The sequence below is a fragment of the Mobula birostris genome, chromosome 1 (genome assembly GCF_030028105.1).
Source record: "Mobula birostris isolate sMobBir1 chromosome 1, sMobBir1.hap1, whole genome shotgun sequence".
NCBI classification, from domain to species: Eukaryota; Metazoa; Chordata; class Chondrichthyes; order Myliobatiformes; family Myliobatidae; genus Mobula; species Mobula birostris.
In genome coordinates, this window is record NC_092370.1 from 105,969,585 (window position 1) to 105,988,489 (window position 18,905).

General features: G+C 41.1%; 1 protein-coding gene across 3 annotated transcripts in view; it reads right to left on the reverse strand.

The window, feature by feature from the left end:
* Positions 1–15,222, reverse strand: part of phf20l1 (PHD finger protein 20 like 1) — a 122,480-nt gene extending 107,258 nt beyond the window's left edge. The window contains exons 1-3 of one of the 3 annotated variants that reach the window (XM_072259743.1): positions 15,075–15,222; positions 11,606–11,695; positions 4,565–4,687 (exon numbers count right to left, since the gene is read on the reverse strand). In XM_072259743.1, coding sequence (XP_072115844.1) covers positions 4,565–4,647 — 83 coding nt within the window. In that variant the 5' untranslated portion in view covers positions 4,648–4,687; positions 11,606–11,695; positions 15,075–15,222. Of the gene's footprint in view, positions 1–4,564; positions 4,688–11,605; positions 11,696–13,131; positions 13,218–14,955 lie in introns of those variants that run through there. The other 2 variants (XM_072259738.1, XM_072259748.1) reach the window with 2 other exon arrangements.
* Between the last annotated feature and the right edge of the window lie 3,683 nt (positions 15,223–18,905).

An 18,905-nucleotide genomic window follows, 5' to 3' on the forward strand; every position in this document is an offset into this window, starting at 1 on the left:
AAAGGCAATGTTATGGTAGCCATGGGAGACAGCAATATGTTGGTAGACCGGGAAAATTAATTTGGTGCTAGATCCCAAAATACGGAATTTGTAGAGTGCTTAAGTCAGCTTTTTAGGTTGAGCCCATGAAGGAAAGGGCAATTCTGTGCTTCATGTTGTGCAATAAACCAGATTTGATTGTGAAGCTTAAGACAAAGGAATTCTTAGGAGACACTGATCATATTATGATAGAAATCACTCTACATTTTGAGGGGGAGAAACTAAAAATCAGGTATATCAGTAACACAGTTGAGCAAAGTTAACTACAAAGGCAAAGTTAACTATAGAGAGCAGCTGCCCCACACTGATTAGACAGAGATATTAGCAGAAATAATGGTAGAGCAGCAACGGCAGGAGCTTCTGAAAGCAATTTCGAAAACACAGGATCATTTAATCACAAATAAGCACTCTAAAGGAAGGATTACACAACCATGGCTGACAAGGGAAGTCAAAGGCAGCACAAAAGCAAAGCAAAGGGTATACAATATTGCAAAAGGTAGTGAGAAATTAAAGAATTGAGAAGTTTGTAAAAAACCAACAGAAGGCAATTAAAAAAGCAATAAGGGGAGAAGAGATTAATTATGAACGTAAGCTAGCTAATAATACAGAAGAGGATAACAAAGGATTTTCCAGATACATGTAGTACAACAGAGGCATGAGTGGAACCAATGGAAGCAGCAATAGGAACAAGTAAATCGCAGACAACGTGAATAAGTATTTTGTGTCAATCTTCATTATAGGAGATACCAGCAACTTGCCAGATTCCTGACGGTTGGGAGGCAGAAGCGAGTGTGGTTGCTATTACTACGGCGAAGGTGCTTAGGAAGCTGAAAGGTCTGAAAATGAGTAAGTCACCTGGACATGACAAACTATAACCCAGGTTTGTTGACAAGATTGTGGAGGCATTAGTAGTGATCTTCAGCAATCAGCTGATTCTACAATGGTTCCAGAGGACTGGAAAGATGCAAAAAAAAGTCACTCCACTAAGAAAGGAGAGAGACAAAAGACAGGAAATTATAGGCCAATTAGGCTGATTTTAATGGATTTTAAAGTCCATTTTTAAGGATAAGGTTTTGAGGTACCGGAATCACAGAATAAAATAGGCCAAAGTCAGCATGGATTCCTCAAGGGGAGATTTTGCCTGACAGGTCAGTTAGAATTCTTTGAGGAAGTAACAATCAGAATAGACAATCAACAGATTTGTTTACTAAGATTTTAGAAGGCATTTAAAGTGTTGCACATGAACTTGCAAAACAAGATAGAAGTCCATGGTATTACAGGAAAAGTACTCAAATGGACAGATCAACTGACTGGCAAAAGGCAGTGTGGGAATAAGGGGCAGGGGTCCTTCGCTGGTTGGCTGCCAGTGACTAAGTGGTGGTCCCCAGTAGCCTGTGTGAGTTTCCTTTCAAGTGTTATGACATGGATGGCAGTATTGGATTTACAGCCAAGTTTGTATATGATATAAAGATAGCTGGAAGGGCAGGTAATGTTGAGGAAGCAGGGAGTCTACAGAAGGACTTAAACATTTTGGGACAATGGACAGAGCGTGACAGATGGGAAGTGCATGGTCACTCTCTTCAGTAGAAGGAATGAAGGCGTAGACTATTTTCTGAGTCTTTAAAACCACAGGTCAGACAACAAAAGTATGGAGAGAAGTTCTGGTATCAAGGGAGGGCATTGGAGAGGGTCCAGAAGAGGATTACAACTATAATCTTAAGATGCAAGAGTTAATGCATTAGGAGTGTTTGAAGGCTGTCTGGAGTTTAGAAGGATGAGAAGGATCTCACCGAAACTTTCTGAAGATTCAAAGATCTGGATAGAATGCACATGCAGAGGCTGTTTCGAGCACTGCGAGAGTCTCAGACCAGAAGGCACAGCCTCTGAATAAAACGATTTCCCTTTAGAACAGAGATGAGGAGGAATTTCTTTAAGTCAGAGAAAAGTGAGTCTGTGGAATTCATTGCCGTGAAGGCCAAATCATTAGGTATATTTAAAGCAGAGTTTAATAACTCTGGGGAGAACCAGTGGATGTGGTATATTTGGATTTTCAAAAAGCTTTTGACAAGGTCCCACTCAGGAGATTAGTGTGCAAACTTAAAGCACACAGTATTAGGGGTATGGTATTGATGTGGATAGAGAATTGGTTGGCAGACAGGAAGCAAAGAGTGGGAATAAACGGGACCTTTTCAGAATGGCAGGTAGTGACTAGTGGGGTACCGCAAGGTTCAGTGCTGGGACCCCAGTTGTTTACAATATATATTAATGACTTAGAGGAGGGAATTAAATGTAGCATCTCCAAGTTTGCGGATGACACGAAGCTGGGCAGCAGTGTTAGCTGTGAGGAGGATGCTAAGAGGATGCAGAGTGACTTGGATAGGTTAGGTGAGTGGCAAATTCATGGCAGATGCAATTTAATGTGGATAAATGTGAGGTTATCCACCTTGGTGGCAAGAACAGGAAAACAGATTATTATCTGAATGGTGGCCGATTAGGAAAAGGGGAGGTGTAACGAGACCTGGGTGTCATTGTACACAAGTCATTGAAAGTAGGCATACAGGTACAGCAGGCGGCGAAAAAGGCAAATGGTATGCTGGCATTCATAGCAAGAGGATTCGAGTACAGGAGTAGGGAGGTACTACTGCAGTTGTACAAGGCCTTGGTAAGACCACACCTGGAGTATTGTGTGCAGTTTTGGTCCCCTAATCTGAGGAAAGCCATTCTTGCCATAGAGGGGGTACAAAGAAGGTTCACCAGATTGATTCCTGGGATGGCAGGACTTTCATATGATGAAAGGCTGGATCGACTAGGCTTATACTCTCTGGAATTTAGAAGATTGAGGGGGGATCTGATTGAAACGTATAAAATTCTAAAGGGATTAGACAGGCTAGATGCAGGAAGATTGTTCCCGATGTTGGGGAAGTCCAGAACGAGGGGTCACCGTTTGAGGATAAAGGGGAAGCCTTTTAGGACCAAGATGAGGAAAAACTACTTCACACAGAGAGTGGTGAATCTGTGGAATTCTCTGCCACAGGAAACAGTTGAGGCCAGTTCATTGGCTATATTTAAGAGGGAGTTCAATAAGGCCCTTGTGGCTAAAGGGATCAGGGGGTATGGAGAGAAGACAGGTATAGGGTTCTGAGTTCGATGATCAGCCACGATCGTACTGAATGGCGGTGCAGGCTCGAAGGGCCGAATGGCCTACACCTGCACCTATTTTCTATGTTTTTATAAGTTTCATAATTAATAGGGCTACAGGGAAAAGGCAGGAGAACAGGGTTGAGAGGGAATAATAAATCTGCCACGATTGAATGCTGGAGCAGATTCAATGACTCAAAAGTCTTATGTTATATTCTGCCATTTATTATACCTGACCTACTCTTACCTGGATTCTCAAAATGCATCACCTTGCATTTGTTCGGATTAAATTCCATCTGTTAATGCTCCAACCCAACTTTTCACTCTTTGACCAAGTTCGCTACCCCAAACACCACCAACTCTTATGTCATCAGCAAGCTTATTAAACATGCCTCGTACATTCATATCCAAATCGTTGATATAGCAAAACAACAAGAGTCTTTATGCTTATCCCACTACCATACACATTGCATGCCTGTGCATATGCAGGCCTGGCAGAAGTGGTTTTAACCATTGCCTACTGATCCATCCAAGGAGCACTTTTAATGGAGTATTCATTTTGGATTCCTTGTGCCAATTTCTGATGTAGCACTCATGATGCAGCATAATACTATTTTCCTTTCATGAGAACCAGCATTCTATTGTCTTTTTTTCCTCTTGATCATTTAGTAAAGTTCTATGAAAGCATCCATTGTTAATTGGCACTAGCTTAAAGAATCTTTACATCTGAATTAAGACTATCAAAACAAGCTTCACAGACATGAGTGGTTTATTTTTATTATCATGGATAAAGTTGGATGAAACTTAGAGAAAAATCACGTTTATTCACAAATGGAAAAATAAGACCATAAGACATAGGAGCAGAATTAAGCCATTCTGTCCACCAAGTCTGCTTCGCCATTCTGTCATGGCTGATCCCGGATCCCACTCAACCCCATATACTGGCCTTCTCTCCATATCTTTAGAAACTATCAACTTCCGCCTTAAATATACCCATAGACTTGGCCTCCACTGTAGTCTGTGACAGAGTATTCCAGATTCACCACTCTCTGGCTAAAAAAAAAATCCTTACCTATGTTCTAAAAGGTTAGCCCCTCAATTTTGAGACTCTGCCCTCTAGTTCTGGATACCCCCATCATAGGAAACATCCTCTCCACATCCACCCTATCTAGTCCTTTCAACATTCGTTAGGTTTCCATGAGATCCCCCCCACATTCTTCTAAATTCCAGTGAGCACAGGCCCAAAGCTGCCAAGCGCTCCTCATACGTTAACCCCTTCATTCTGGAATTATCCTCATGAACCTCCTCTGGACTCTCTCACAAATGACAACATGCCCTTTCTGAGGTATGAAGCCCAAAACTGTTGACAATAAGAGAACATACATACCATTTCTGCAGATAATCTTGGGCCTCCAAACGGGCCCCCACTGCAAACACAATTCCTGGGCGATTTGGAGGAATTTTGCTCATCCTTATCTCTCTCCTCTAATCAATTACCCCTTTCTATTGCCTATGGAAAAAAAAATTATCATTAAGCATTTAGGTAAGTTTACTTTTTTCCTTGAGAGCAAGAACCCATGAACAGCTCATGGAGATCCTAAGCTAAATATAAAATAGGTTAGAATGGCTTGAATTCCTGGTAGAAAAAGGAAGGGAATTATACACCAAGCCAAGCAAGTTGTGTTTTCTAGAACGGTCAATTATTCCATGCTATGCAAAATACTGAAAGAAGTGAATGGAATGAAGTGGGATGGGGGCAAAAGTAGGAGCACAAAGAGGAAGAGCCTAGAGAAGAAGCAGAAAGGGGAGAAGGCAGAATGAGAACAGGATGATAAGGTGTGGGTATTATTTATGGGGGGGGGAATAGTTGGAGATGGAACTCAGTCCACAGGTTGACACATAATCAAAGGATGAAGCATGATGAAAATTGAACAAAGAAATTGCAATGGTCAGACTTTATTGCAAATACAATTCCACATTATTCTCTAACCACAAATCTTCTGCACTGATTTGATAATTGTTACAGCAATTTATTTTGTCAATCTTACTTATTCTGTTATTTAATTAAATAAGTATTGAAGGTTCTATAAATGGCACATTGCCAATATGCAACACATTTGAACTTTCAGCAAAATTAAGGTAATTCTTAGGAAACTGACAATAAAACAGGCCATGCACTACCTGGCAAATGCTTTGCTAAAATTAATCTTCTAATAACTGAACATTTTTATTTACATCCAGTCAATCCATTCTGACTGAGTGTGAAGATAAAACATTGGCAGGGAAAATATTTGTATCAAACTAAGAAAATGATGAAAGAGCCATCAAGAAACAGGTGACTAAACGTGGAGTTAAATTTTTTTTGCCATGTTAAATGTTTTGCCTTGTGTAGTACTAGTATCCAATCACATAACTCGGGGGGGGGGGGGGGGAAGAAAAATTCGTGACACCCAAGCAGAAAACTATTTAGGGCCTTCACCTTTATTTGTTGAAATGTGTTCTGATTATTTTCTGATCATTACCTGCTGCCCTCAAAAACTGGCAATGTCATATCTCATGAAGATAAGAATAAACTGGTAGGGGAAGAGGAGGGCGATGCAAGTGCAACTTTCGAGCATGTCTGGACACCTTCCACATAGCACTGTCCTGACTGACCCAAGCACTGCAAATTGATGAGTCAGAAATATCCATCTCATCCTTGATTTTAATAGGAGACCAAGAACCATTCATCTGTTTCAAAAAGTTATATAAAGGTGTCCCCTGCTTTTCAAACATTCACTTTAGGAAAACTCACTGTTACAAAAGACCTACATTAGTACCCTGTTTCGCTTTCAGAAGGTGTTTTCACTGTTATGAAGAAAGGCAGCGCGCGAAAAAATCAGCACAGGATAAAAGGCAGCGCGCGCCTCGAGCAGCCGCTCTGCCCCAGATTCGGTATAGCATAGCTTAAACACGTTGCATTGAGCAGCCATTAGCAAGATGAGTTCTAAGGAGTCAGAAAAGCCTGGAAGAGTAAGGGTGTTACACTTAGCGTAAAACTGGACATAATTAAGCGTTTCGATTGCGGTGAACGAAGCAAGGGCAAAGTGAGTTTGGCTTGTGGAAGGTGACGAAGATGATGTTGAAGAGGTTTTGGCATCCCATGACCAAGAACTGACAGATGAAGAGCTGATGCAATTGGAAGAGGAAAGGATAACAATCGAAACCGAATGCAGAAAGTGAAGCAACTGCGTGAGATTTTCGCTGCAATGATAAAGTACAACTTTAATTTTGAAAGGGTACGTAGGTTTAGGGGATATTTGCAGGACGGTTTGAGTTTTTACAAACAACTGTATGATAGAAAAATGCGCGAGGCTCAGCAGTCAAGCAAGCCTTCCACATCAGCCACAGCAGACGATGAACCTCGACCTTCGACATCGAGGCGGGCAGTCATAGGAGAAGATGAGCCATCTGCTCTAATGGAAACAGACGATGAGATGACACCCCCGTGTCTCACCACCCCAACACCCGGGCCCCGGACAGATACTGTACCGATTCGCGAAGAACGCAGCGGTAGCCGGGAGGCACACAGCACATCTTTAAGAAAAAAGTGGAAATAAACATGCTAATTAATTAGGTGCCACCTAGCACGTAATTAATTAGCATGTTTATTTCGGCTTTTTTCTTAACGATGTGCTGTGTGCCTCCCAGCTACCGCTGCGTTCTTCGCGGCAATGTATCGGGTCAGTGGCCCAGAGGGTGGGGGCCACTGCACCACCCAGCCTGCGACGACTCAGTCTAACACACCATCATCAATGTGCTCAGCGCTGTTTTCCCAATTCCGGTAAGTGATACTACACTGTACATACATTATTTTTACTTTATATCAGCTGTGTATTTTTACGTGTTATTTGGTAGATTTGGCAGCTTCATAGTTTAAAGGTTACTGGAGAGCGCGTTTATGCCAACAGTGCTTGCGTGAGATTTTCGCTACGGAGATCTGTGCAGGCAATCGTTGTAGAGAAGTATTTCTACTTTATATAGGCTGTGTATTTATCATATCATTCCTGCTTTTACTATATGTTACTGTTATTTTAGGTTTTATGTGTTATTTGGCATGATTTGGTAGGTCATTTTTGGGTCTGCGAATGCTCACAAAATTTTCTCATATAAATAAATGGTAATTGCTTCTTCGCTTTACGACATTTTGGCTTACGAACCATTTCATAGGAACACTCTACCTTCGGATGGTGGGGGAAACCTGTACATAGAAATTCATCCCTGGTTCAGAGTGCTAAACAAGAGTGTACATCTCCAAAATACGTTAAAACTTAGAATTAAGCTAAGAATAGAGTACAATATACCTCTCAAAGTCCAACCTATGTGCCAGTCATGAGAGGTGGAAACAGGCAAGTCTGGTGAAGCTGCACAGGCCAATCCCCTGTACAGTGAATGCAATGTTTTGCAGAATCATTGATGAACTCCAACCATACCATTGACTTCAGATGATGATGGAAACAGGAAGCCAATGATAGCCAATGTGCCACTGGGAGCTAAGGGCCCAACTACATAAGGATACAATGTGGTATTGCTGCCATTTAAAATAAATTTCAAGGATGAATTTCTAGGCAATATATGCATTCTAACCCTTGTTCAGAGAAACTCACTTGAGCTTGCCACCTCACATGACATAATTTCTCCTAACATCTCTGTGGTACTGTATCGAATGTCCTCACTGTACAACATTCCTTCATATCTCCTTTTCTCCTGATAATACTGCTATGGGATTAGTTCTCTACCCAGCTTGGTTATACCTGTACATTAAAAATCTTGGCTGTCCAACTGGAACATGTGCAACGTTGAGACATTTTGTGGCCATTATCATCATACTCCCCTTAAAGTTTGTTCCCCACCTGGGATCTATGGACATGTGTTAACAGTAGGCGCCCATGGCATAAAAAAGGTTGGGAACCTCTGCCTTAAACAATCTGCTGGAGGAACTCAGCAGGATAAGCAGCAACTGTTTTTTTTAAACTGGTGAGGAGATGCAGAAATGTTGACATCTAAGTGGAAACCCTACATTAGGATCCTGTTGCTCCAGATTCCAGCATCTGTGCTCGTTTATTTCCTAGATTATCATTTGTTCTACATTTACCAGCATTCCTTTTGATGGGTTTAAGCGTTTTTTTCATCACCTGCACATCTCTCCCATGTCACAATTGAGTAAACATCAAAATATAGTTTGGAGTACTCATATGAAGTTTACAGTAGTTCAACAAGTAGCACTTCTGAGTTGATGCAAAAATGAGTCTTGGACATTATGAGTATGTTTTGATTTAATAATGGATTGTAATATTCCACATAGATTGTTAATATCTCCAATGCTATTTTTAAACTGTTATCTTCTTTGAGCCTATTATGTAGTTCCAACAAGATATTTGTTTAATTTACGATTTTCTTTTACCAATATAATTTCTGTTTTAGTCTATAAGCAACCCACAACTTGTCTCGTTTTATATAACTGTGGAAATTCCAACATTCTGTTTTAACGCTTCTCAATAAACAAATACTGTATTCTATTTTCCCTTCCCTCAGCAATCTGTTTGTCTCATAGAATCATCTGTCATGGAAACAGGCATTTGGCCCAACTAATCCACAATGACCACCGGGTGCCCTTCGAGATTAACTCCATTGCCCAGTACTTGGTCCTTTGCTGAAGTCTGACATTTTCCCAGTCTTCAGCCTTACTGCTTTTCAGCAAGATTGTACAGCCCACGACCTAATGCTGTTTTTTTAAATTCTGGATAGGAGAAGCAGGCCCATTTTCCTCTTTTGGGTACTGTCTTATGAATTGTAAGCTACAATTTAATACAGTTAATGTTGGCTGTTGTTTACTTGCTGCCATATTCTTTAAGGAAGCTTTCAAGCTACAGCAGGCAACTCATGCTCTCATGAATTGCTGAATCAGATTTAAGACCCTGGTTTTAAACTGAATTAAATCACCTTTGACTATTATATATCACACAGCGCTAATTAAATCTGTAAGCCTCCTTAACCACGAAATCATCAATTAACTTTCAACTAAATAATAATACATCCAAAATAACCTCCTCCCTCTTTGGTTCCCCAGTTTTCCGATTTAGAACACATCTTATACACTCAATGAATTCATCCTCCATATTATTACTGATCACTTGAATTGGCAATTCTACATGTAGATTAACTCCCTCTCCCACACCCCACCCCCATTACGCAATTACCTTTGTGACTTAGACTATTTACTTTCTGATTTCTATTATGTACCCATTTACTGTCTGAGGCCCTTTTTACATCTCCGATTAATGTTTTCTACCTCGTCGTTCCTTAACTTTAGTCCTAATTTCTTTCATCTAAGTGTCTTCCTTTCCACTGCCAGTCAATGATAAAACATTGTATTCTTAAAATATAGCTCCTTTGACAATTTCATGATATTGAGTCATTCAGAAACCTATTTTCCAAATGATCTTTATCCTTATACCAGAAGTGTTTAATTTTCTGCATTTCTTACACAGAAATGCATTTGGTCTATTTGATCCATGCTAGATGCCAAATGAGCAGAATCTTTCCCCTCTCCCAATTTCCTTGTACCCCTACAAGCTTATTCTGCAACACACATCCAACAACTCTCCTTTGATTCTTCTTTCCCCATTACCCTAATCTACACTAAGGGATAATAACTCACCAGCATGACTTTTTTAACATGTGGGAAGAAACAAACATGAGAGTCCCTATCCCACACACAGGTCCATATCCTGCAGCTGACAGGCAGCAGTACTAACTGCTGTACCTGCATGATGGCCACAGTACAGCTTTCATCACACATCAGTCAAATATAACCGGGGGGGGGGGGGGGGGGCAGCACTGTAGTGCAGCGGTTTAGTGTAATGCTTTCTGGTGCCAGCAACCTGGATTCAATTGCTGTCGGTGTCCGTAAGGAGTTTGTACGCTCTCCCTCTGACCACATGGATTTACTCCGGCTGCTTCAGGTTCCTCCCACTTCCCAAAATGGTATGGGTTAGTAGGTTAATTGGTCACATTGGTGTAATTACGCTGTGTGGGCTCAGTGGGCTGTAAGGACCTGTAGCTGTGCTATCTCTAAAACAAAAACTAATAAGTGTTTCCCCAACCCTTATGTAATTCAGTGACAAGGTGAATAAATGATAAAAAAAAAAGAAAAAAAATTGTTAATGAAAGGTCACTGACCCAAACTGTGTTTCTTAGATCTGCCTAGCCTGTGTATTTCCAGTGTTATCTATCTGGATTTGTGAATATATGTAACAAATTCATTTTTTTTATTTTATTATCAAGAAATATAGGGTATATTTGCCTTTTAAGAACTGGAGGCACAATGGCCTCAATTAAAACAAAAGATCCTAAGGGGTCTGAACATGATGATCATGGAGAGGATGCTCTTGTAGGAGAATTTAAAGTCAAGGATTACTGTTTAACAAAAAAAAATCACATTTAAGAAAGGTGAGATGAAAGGTTTTGCCTCAGAACTCCATGGAACCTTCCAAAGAGATGGAAGCAAAGTGCTTCAATATACACTCAGCCCCTATACCAAATACAGTGGCCATTCAGCGCATATTCATGGTCTTCTGCTGTTGTAACCCATCCACTTCGAGGTTTGACATGTTGTGTTCAGAGATGCTCTTCTGCTTTTATACATTAGGTACTGCCATGATCAGCTGATTAAATATTCTCAATAAAGAGGTATACAGGTGTAGCTAATAAAATGGCTACTGAGTGTCTTTAAGGTAGTGTGGGCTATTTCTGCTACTAAATAGTGTTTATATACCAATTATGGTTTTCACAGCATCTCCAGATCTCAGATTATGTGAAAGTAGAATGAAAAGTAACTGAGGTCTGCAAGCTAAAACTACACTAAATTTTTTTAATAAATTGTGAACATTGAAATGTTGAGTATTGAAAACTAAAACAAAAATTGAAAAACTGTAAAACTTAAAGCAGGCCAGACAGCATCTAAGGAAGGTGAGATAGGCTTAAGTTCTGAAGCAGGGCCTTCAACCTAAACCAGTAACTGTTTCCCCAACCACAAATGCTGTCTGATCTGCCAAATGTCTCTAGTATTTTATTTTTACCTCATACTAGACATCATATTCCGTCAAAGTCAAGTAACCCATTCTACTTCTAGTAATTAGAAATGATAAAATAACTTTTATTTTACCAAGCGTGTGCTAAATGACAGAAGGCTTTAAACAAGAAAAGAGAAAACACCAGCAGAGTAGGAATTACATTACAAAGAAAGAAGCTGATCAACTTATAAACCAGGTATACATAGAAAAAATGAACCTAGAGCTTCAAAATACAGAGCATCACAAAGGAAAGGGCACTTACATGCACATGAATGGATCCTAAGAACTGTGGTTTAAGTTGTCACCATACTCACCAATCCCTCTATCTTCATTTCCTATTCAACAGTATTATCTCCATCATACATCAACACTGCAGCAAATGTTGTCTATGTAGAAAGACATCCCTGAAAACAATAAATGTTACAAATTTGTTACAGACAATTTGCTAATAATAATGCATATCATTCAGTGAGCATTATAGTGTAGAATTAGCAATAAATTACAAATATTTGGACTTCCTATTGACAATAATTCACTTAGTATTTTTCCCACTATTTGGATTGAAATAGTCACACCAAATTTCATATGATTTTTTCAATACTATGACTTCAAAAGTTTGCAATAAACCTCAGCTCCATAGACCCATACTATCCAGATGTGGTCCAACCATTTCACATTAATTATTAAGTTTTACAGTGCAGTCACTGGGATCGAAATGAAAAGTCTGCTACTTATCATTATTCCAGACAAAAAGAGTAACAATCTTTCAATTAACCCATTTTTTTTTCTATCACATTTAATTTATTTTTGAATGTTGATATGGTCCATGTAAAATGTATTCCATAGCTTCAAAACTCTCCGTGGGGGGAAAAAGATTACAGTCGTATTTTTTGCCTTCACCCCTTCATTCTGGGCCTCTTGAACAGATTTTCCAGCCAAAACACACAAAAATTACCAGAAGCAACACACAGCAAATATGGGAGGAACGCAGCAAAAAATGTCTGATTGCACAGTGTCAACGTACTCCTAAATAATGTCCTGGTCCTCCCTTAATAACAAGGCCAAAACCACCACAGTGGGGTGAGGAAACAGAACAAACCACTCATGATTGAGCATCTGAAGAACATAGTTGACAGTTAGCTAAATTAAATCTCCTCTATCACAAATAATGGAGAACCATTATTTGATAAGGAATATCCAAACACGATGTTAAGATACAAAAATTAAACAAAAAATATTTCAGAATACTTAATAAATACTAAAACAATCTTTTAATTTACATGGGTTTTAATTAAGGAAGGTACCTAATACTCAATCATGCCTTTGACAGCCATTTGTCTCCATTCAAATCAAAGTTACTGCACCAACTCAACTGGAGCACATGAAGTGGGCAGATTCCCAAGTGCAACTGCTGATAACAGCTGCAAATTTGTATTACTCCACTGGAGGACATCACAGGGATCCCAAGTGCAGAGGAAATCATAAGCAACAGACAGCATTAGGATTCTCAATCAAAAGCAATCCCAAACTAGTTCGCAATTACATGGAAAAGAACTTGTTCAAATAAATGGTACTGTCTGTATTTCCTCCCATACTGGGGTTCTAATTTGTTTCTATCTATACTGCCTCGTATCATAATTATTCTTAACCACCTTTGTTAAAATATGTTTTAACACAAACAGACATTTCTACAACTCTTTGAAACTACTACAAAGCAGCATCTTCTCAAATCTAATGCACCCATTTTGTTTCAACATTCTTCCAAACCAGGATGAAGTATTCCAACCTTGGTCTATTTATACAGATGTTTTATTGCATTTCAATTTTTGTATATTCTTACCCAAAACCAAGTTTCTTTTTCCAATGAATACATTCACAGATCTGGTTCTTAGTTTCGTGAACTTTTAGCTTCAACTCTTCTGTCCTTTCACTTCACCTGGTTTTCCTTGAAAATTCAATAACTGTGAAATGAAAATCTATACTCAAATTTACCATCACTAATTGCTCAAATGAAGATATTGAGCTGCTTTCTGAAACTACCAAGGTCAAGTAACCTGACAACAGTAACTGAATGGGCTCACACAAAGTACTAACCTTATTAACAGCATGTCATTTTTCAGCCTACATCACCTAAATGAGTCAGTCAATGCTCTGTTGCGAAAATTCCAAATTCAGTGTTAAATGAGTTGCTTGATGTCACTTGAAGTCACAACATTGTTATCACATTTAACTCGTAAACTCCTCAATGGGACATCAGTGAAGTCAACCTGTGGTGTTTTTCTTACCCTCACAGGGTGGAGGTGATGACACTCAAAACACTATTCAAAAACCCACTATCCTAATTTAAACATGAACAATGGCCACCATCATTGGTAGATATTCAGGAAAAGCTCCAGGTCTTGATATGCTATGACGCTTAAGAGGCTGGGCAGATCCATAAAAACAAACCTCAGAGCTCATAACAACTCAGTCCTTATCCTGCCTTTATTTTCAGCAACAAGTGTCAATAACTGAGAGGTCATATTATCCATTCACCTTAAGTAAAAGCGAATGAAGTGACTTATTAAAAAGAATCCTTAAGTCTTCCAAAGAATATCTCCAGTTAGGAGTACACAAATATCTGCCTCCTCACCCTCCAGTGTACAGGTACTTCCCACATTACAGCAGCTCCTGTCCCTGTGAATACTTCATAACCCACAGTTCGCAAGTCAGAAATGCAGACGTGAACTGAGCTCTAACTTAGCAAATGATGCCTGAAATAGTTGGCAATGCCAGTGTCACAAATGCTCATATGTACAAATTGTATGCAAGTTGGGCTTTCTTAAGTTAGAGAGGACCTGTATGTGCATTCGCACTATGAAGGGTATCACACCAAACACCTTTAAGGGATTTTTGTGTCAATACACCAAAAACCACTCTGACTACTTCAAATACTTTACATATAAATTGATATTTCACATTAGTCCTATAATTTTTAGATACAGACTTATTTCCAAATGATAAACTTTTTCTTTACACTGGGTTCAATTTCATACCCACCAGCCTACAGATACATCCCATCATGAAGCTAACTACTTCAAGTCCAAACAATCACAGACATATCTATAACAAATTTCATGAAGTTTGCTCTTAACATGTTATTCTTACTAGGCTTTCGATACACATTTTATTTTTGATTTTCAGCATTTTCATCCTATTCCCTTTGTCAAGGGGTTACGCTGTTACTTGCTTTAGAACATATATTCATCTGTATATATTTTTTGAGAGTTTATAAAATACCGTATTTACATCCTTTACAATTTTAAATGCAATCTGCATTTGCAGCAGATATTTATAATGTCATATGGTACTTGTGGCACTTGCCACATGATCCTGTACTTTCCTTTGCAATACATTTGTAAAAGATCTCGCCCTAGATTTTCCACTCCTACTTATACAGGGTAATTTTCTGAGAAATATCCATGACTCAAACTTCAGTTGTAATTTTGAACTGCGAACATTACAGGAATTTACTTTACAGTCAGCGTGATTTTAATTGTTTTAGAAGTGGGCGACTGTTGATGTGCGGCGTGTGATGTTCAGCAGGTAATCCTGTGGGATGTGGTGCCCCAAATAGTGGGTGCCCGTTCCCCTGTGAGCTGAGCCAAGCTGGCTGAGGCCTTACCTTCCCCCCTCATATTTCGCCCGACCTCTCCCGCTCACACAGCTACGCGGAACGAAGCTCGGCTACCACTCCCCGCCCCTCGCTGCCTTCGAACTCGGTTGCCTGAGCTTGGAGCGGACCTGGCGAAGGCTGAACGACATTTGCTGCCCATCAATCGCCCACAGAAACCGCCCTCGCTCCTCCGTACTGCCGCCCCTACTCCTCTCTCCTTCTTCCTCCTTTCAAAACACCGCGACGTCAACCCTCACACCATCTCCAAGCGCTCCCCGTGACGTCAGCGCGCACACCGAGCGTCCGCTCGTTCTGCTTGAGTGCGCGGGGATGTCGAGTCTGTTACCTGTCTCGATGCTGAGGGTCGTCCGCAAACTGCTGGAGGGACTCGACAGGTCAGCCAACGGAGGGAAGTCATAGTCGACATTTCGGACCGAGACCCTACGTGTGTGTTGCTCAAGATTTCCAGCATCTGCAGAATCGCTTGTGTCACCTGTCTAATGATGGGGGTTCACTGACTCCATCCAAAAATTTCAGAAGAAAATAGGAGCAGGGGTAATTTGCAAGCCCCACCACCCTATTGAACATTGATAATCTACCCCAGGCTTCCTTTTCTGTACCAGATCCCCCTAGCACCCAGATGGTTCAGAAATGTATCTAATTCCTTGTTAACTATCTCCAGTGGGCTCGTCTCTACAACTCCCTGGGGATTCAAACAGATTCATCACCCCCTGAGAGAAGAAATTAATCAACACTTCAGTTTTAAATGACTGCCTTTTAATTTTCAAATTTTGGCCCTTCGTTCAATGAATGGAAACATTCCAACATTTAATCTATGACTTTCCATAGGATTTATGTATATGTTTCAAAAGAACACCCTTCATCCTAGAGTTGTAGAGCTTGTGTATCCTTTAAATATCTAAAGTCTAAAGAATACAGACCTAATGCTTGTATTCCAACAATCATCTCATCCCAATAATCAACCAAGTGAGTCTTTTCTCCTCCAAGAGCACCACAACTTTGTTGCTGGGTTTGGAGGCTTGCGTGCTTCAGTGAGCCAGAGAGCTATGTTGGCTGGAGTCAGGACTGTATGCTTTGGCTCTTGGTATGGTCACCCATGCCAAACAGGTGAAAGGGTAGAGGCCAGACTGGTCCACCGGTCCTCAGGTTCGGGGATTCAGCTCAGGGCTAACAAAAAGACTGGTAAAACAAAATTGTTATGGAAACAGCAATGAAGAATCCTTCTACATCTGAGTGCGACGGTATTCCTGAGTCTTCACCTGGAACTGACATTAGTTGAATCCGAGCAATTCCCACAATGAAGGAAGCCCCAAGCACTGCCGGTCATGGAGGACCTTCATTGCTGCCCTAAATGCCAGCGGCGTAATGGGCAGTAGGTAGGTAAGAGTCTCTTCTAGACTGTCTCCAATGACTCTCTTTTACATAAAGGGATGAAAACTGTACACAGTTCTTCAAGTGTGGCCTGACCAACACTCTTATCAAATTGTAATAACATTTCTCCGTTTCTAAACTGTAGCCCATTTAGATTAAAATCCAATATGCCAATTGCCTTCCAAACTCTTGCTGAACCTGCAAGTTAACTTTATGTGTTTCATGCACAGAAACATGAGCATGAAGATCCTCTGTCCTACACTCATTTGCAATCTCCATTTTGATATGAGTCTGCCTTTTGATTCTTATTGGTGTACATGATCTCACACTTTCCTGTATCAGGTTCCATTAGCAAGTTTTCAAATGGTTCTGTTTATTATCAGGGAATAAAATAAAGGCATCCGTTAGTCTTGCGAGACCATGGATCTGCGCCTGGAAAGTCTTCACTCTCCAGGGTGCAGGCCTGGGCAAGGTTGTATGGAAGACCGGCAGTTGCCCATGCTGCAAATCTCCCCTCTCCATGACACCGATGTTGTCCAAGGGAAGGGCAGGGGCCGATACAGCTTGGCACCAGTGTCGTTGCAGAGCACTGTGTGGTTAAGTGCCTTGATCAAGGACACGACACGCTGCCTCAGCTGGGGCTCGAACTCATGACCTTCAGGTCGCTAGTCCAATGCCTTAACCACTTGGCCACATGACCACTATCAGAGAATACATACCAGTAAACCTGAAATAGTTAGTCTTCGCAGACATTCATGAAAAACAGAAGTTCAAAAGAATGAATGACAGAAGAATGTTAGAACCCCGAAGCCCCCTCCCTAGTGCAAGCGGCAGCAAAGCATCAACCTGTGCCCTCCTCCCCACCATCCACCAAGCAATAGCAAAACACCCAAAGAGAGACCATGATCTGCAGTCAACAATAAAACTATTATTTACCTGACTGTTCAACATGCCACAGACTCTCGCCGTCTCACTAACAAGAGACAGAGAGATGTCACACATTTCACAGCGAAAGGGAAGATTAATGTTCGCTGTTACGATGTTACAGTTTTCCATGTCAATTTTTATTCTGAAATTCTTTGACTCAAGAATCAGGAGCAAACTCCCCCTACAATTGAAAGAGAGAGAGAGAAGAGAGCAATCGCTCAACTAGAGTCCTCCGTCCACAGCATCAGCTGCCACAAGATCCTGATGTTCTCCCGCGACCCCTCAGTTGGTGGCACCGGCCTGGAAACGGTCATCCACAGGGCCACACCTGGTGTCTTCCATGCTGGAGAATGTTAGAAAATAGTCATAGTCATAGTCATACTTTATTGATCCCGGGGGAAATTGGTTTTCGTTACAGTTGCATCATAAATAATAAATAGTAATAGAACCATAAATAGTTAAATAATAATATATAAATTATGCCAGTAAATTATGAAATAAGTCCAGGACCAGACTATCGGCTCAGGGTGTCTGACCCTCCAAGGGAAGAGTTGTAAAGTTTGATGGCCACAGGCAGGAATGACTTCCTATGACGCTCTGTGCTGCATCTCGGAGGAATGAGTCTCTGCCTGAATGTACTCCTGTGCCCACCCAGTACATTATGTAGTGGATGGGAGACATTGACCAAGATGGCATGCAACTTAGACAACATCCTCTTTTCAGACACCACCGTGAGAGAGTCCAGTTCCATCCCCACAACATCACTGGCCTTACGAATGAGTTTGTTGATTCTTTTGGTGTCTGCTACCCTCAGCCTGCTGCCCCATCATACAACAGCAAACATGATAGCACTGGCCACCACAGACTCGTAGAATATCCTCAGCATCGTCCGGCAGATTTTAAAGGACCTCAGTCTCCTCAGGAAATAGAGACAGCTCTGACCCTTCTTGTAGACATCCTCAGTGTTCTTAGACCAGTCCAGTTTATTGTCAATTCGTATCCCCAGGTATTTGTAATCCTCCACCATGTCCACACTGACCCTCCTGGATGGAAACAGGGGTCACCGGTACCTTAGCTCTCCTCAGGTCTACCACCAGCTTTTTCACATTAAGCTGCAGATAATTCTGCTCACACCATGTGACAAAGTTTCCTACCGTAGCCCTGTACTCAACCTCATCTCCCTTGCTGATGCATCCAACTATGGCAGAGTCATCCGAAAACTTCTGGAGATGACAAGACTGTGCAGTAGTTGAAGTCCGAGGTGTAAATGGTGAAGAGAAAGGGAGACAAGACAGTCCCCTGTGGAGCCCCAGTGCTGCTGATCACTCTGTCGGACACACAGTGTTGCAAGCACACGTACTGTGGTCTGCCAGTCAGGTAATCAAGAATCCATGATACCAGGGAAGCATCCACCTGCATTGCTGTCAGCTTCTCCCCCAACAGAGCAGGGCGGATGGTGTTGAACACACTGGAGAAGTCAAAAAACATGACCCTCACAGTGCTCACTGGCTTGTGCAGGTGGGCGTAGACACGGTTCAGCAGGTAGACGATGGCATCCTCAACTCCTAGTTGGGGCTGGTAGGCGAACTGGAGGGGATCTAAGTGTGGCCTGACCATATGCCGGAGCAGCTCCAGAACAA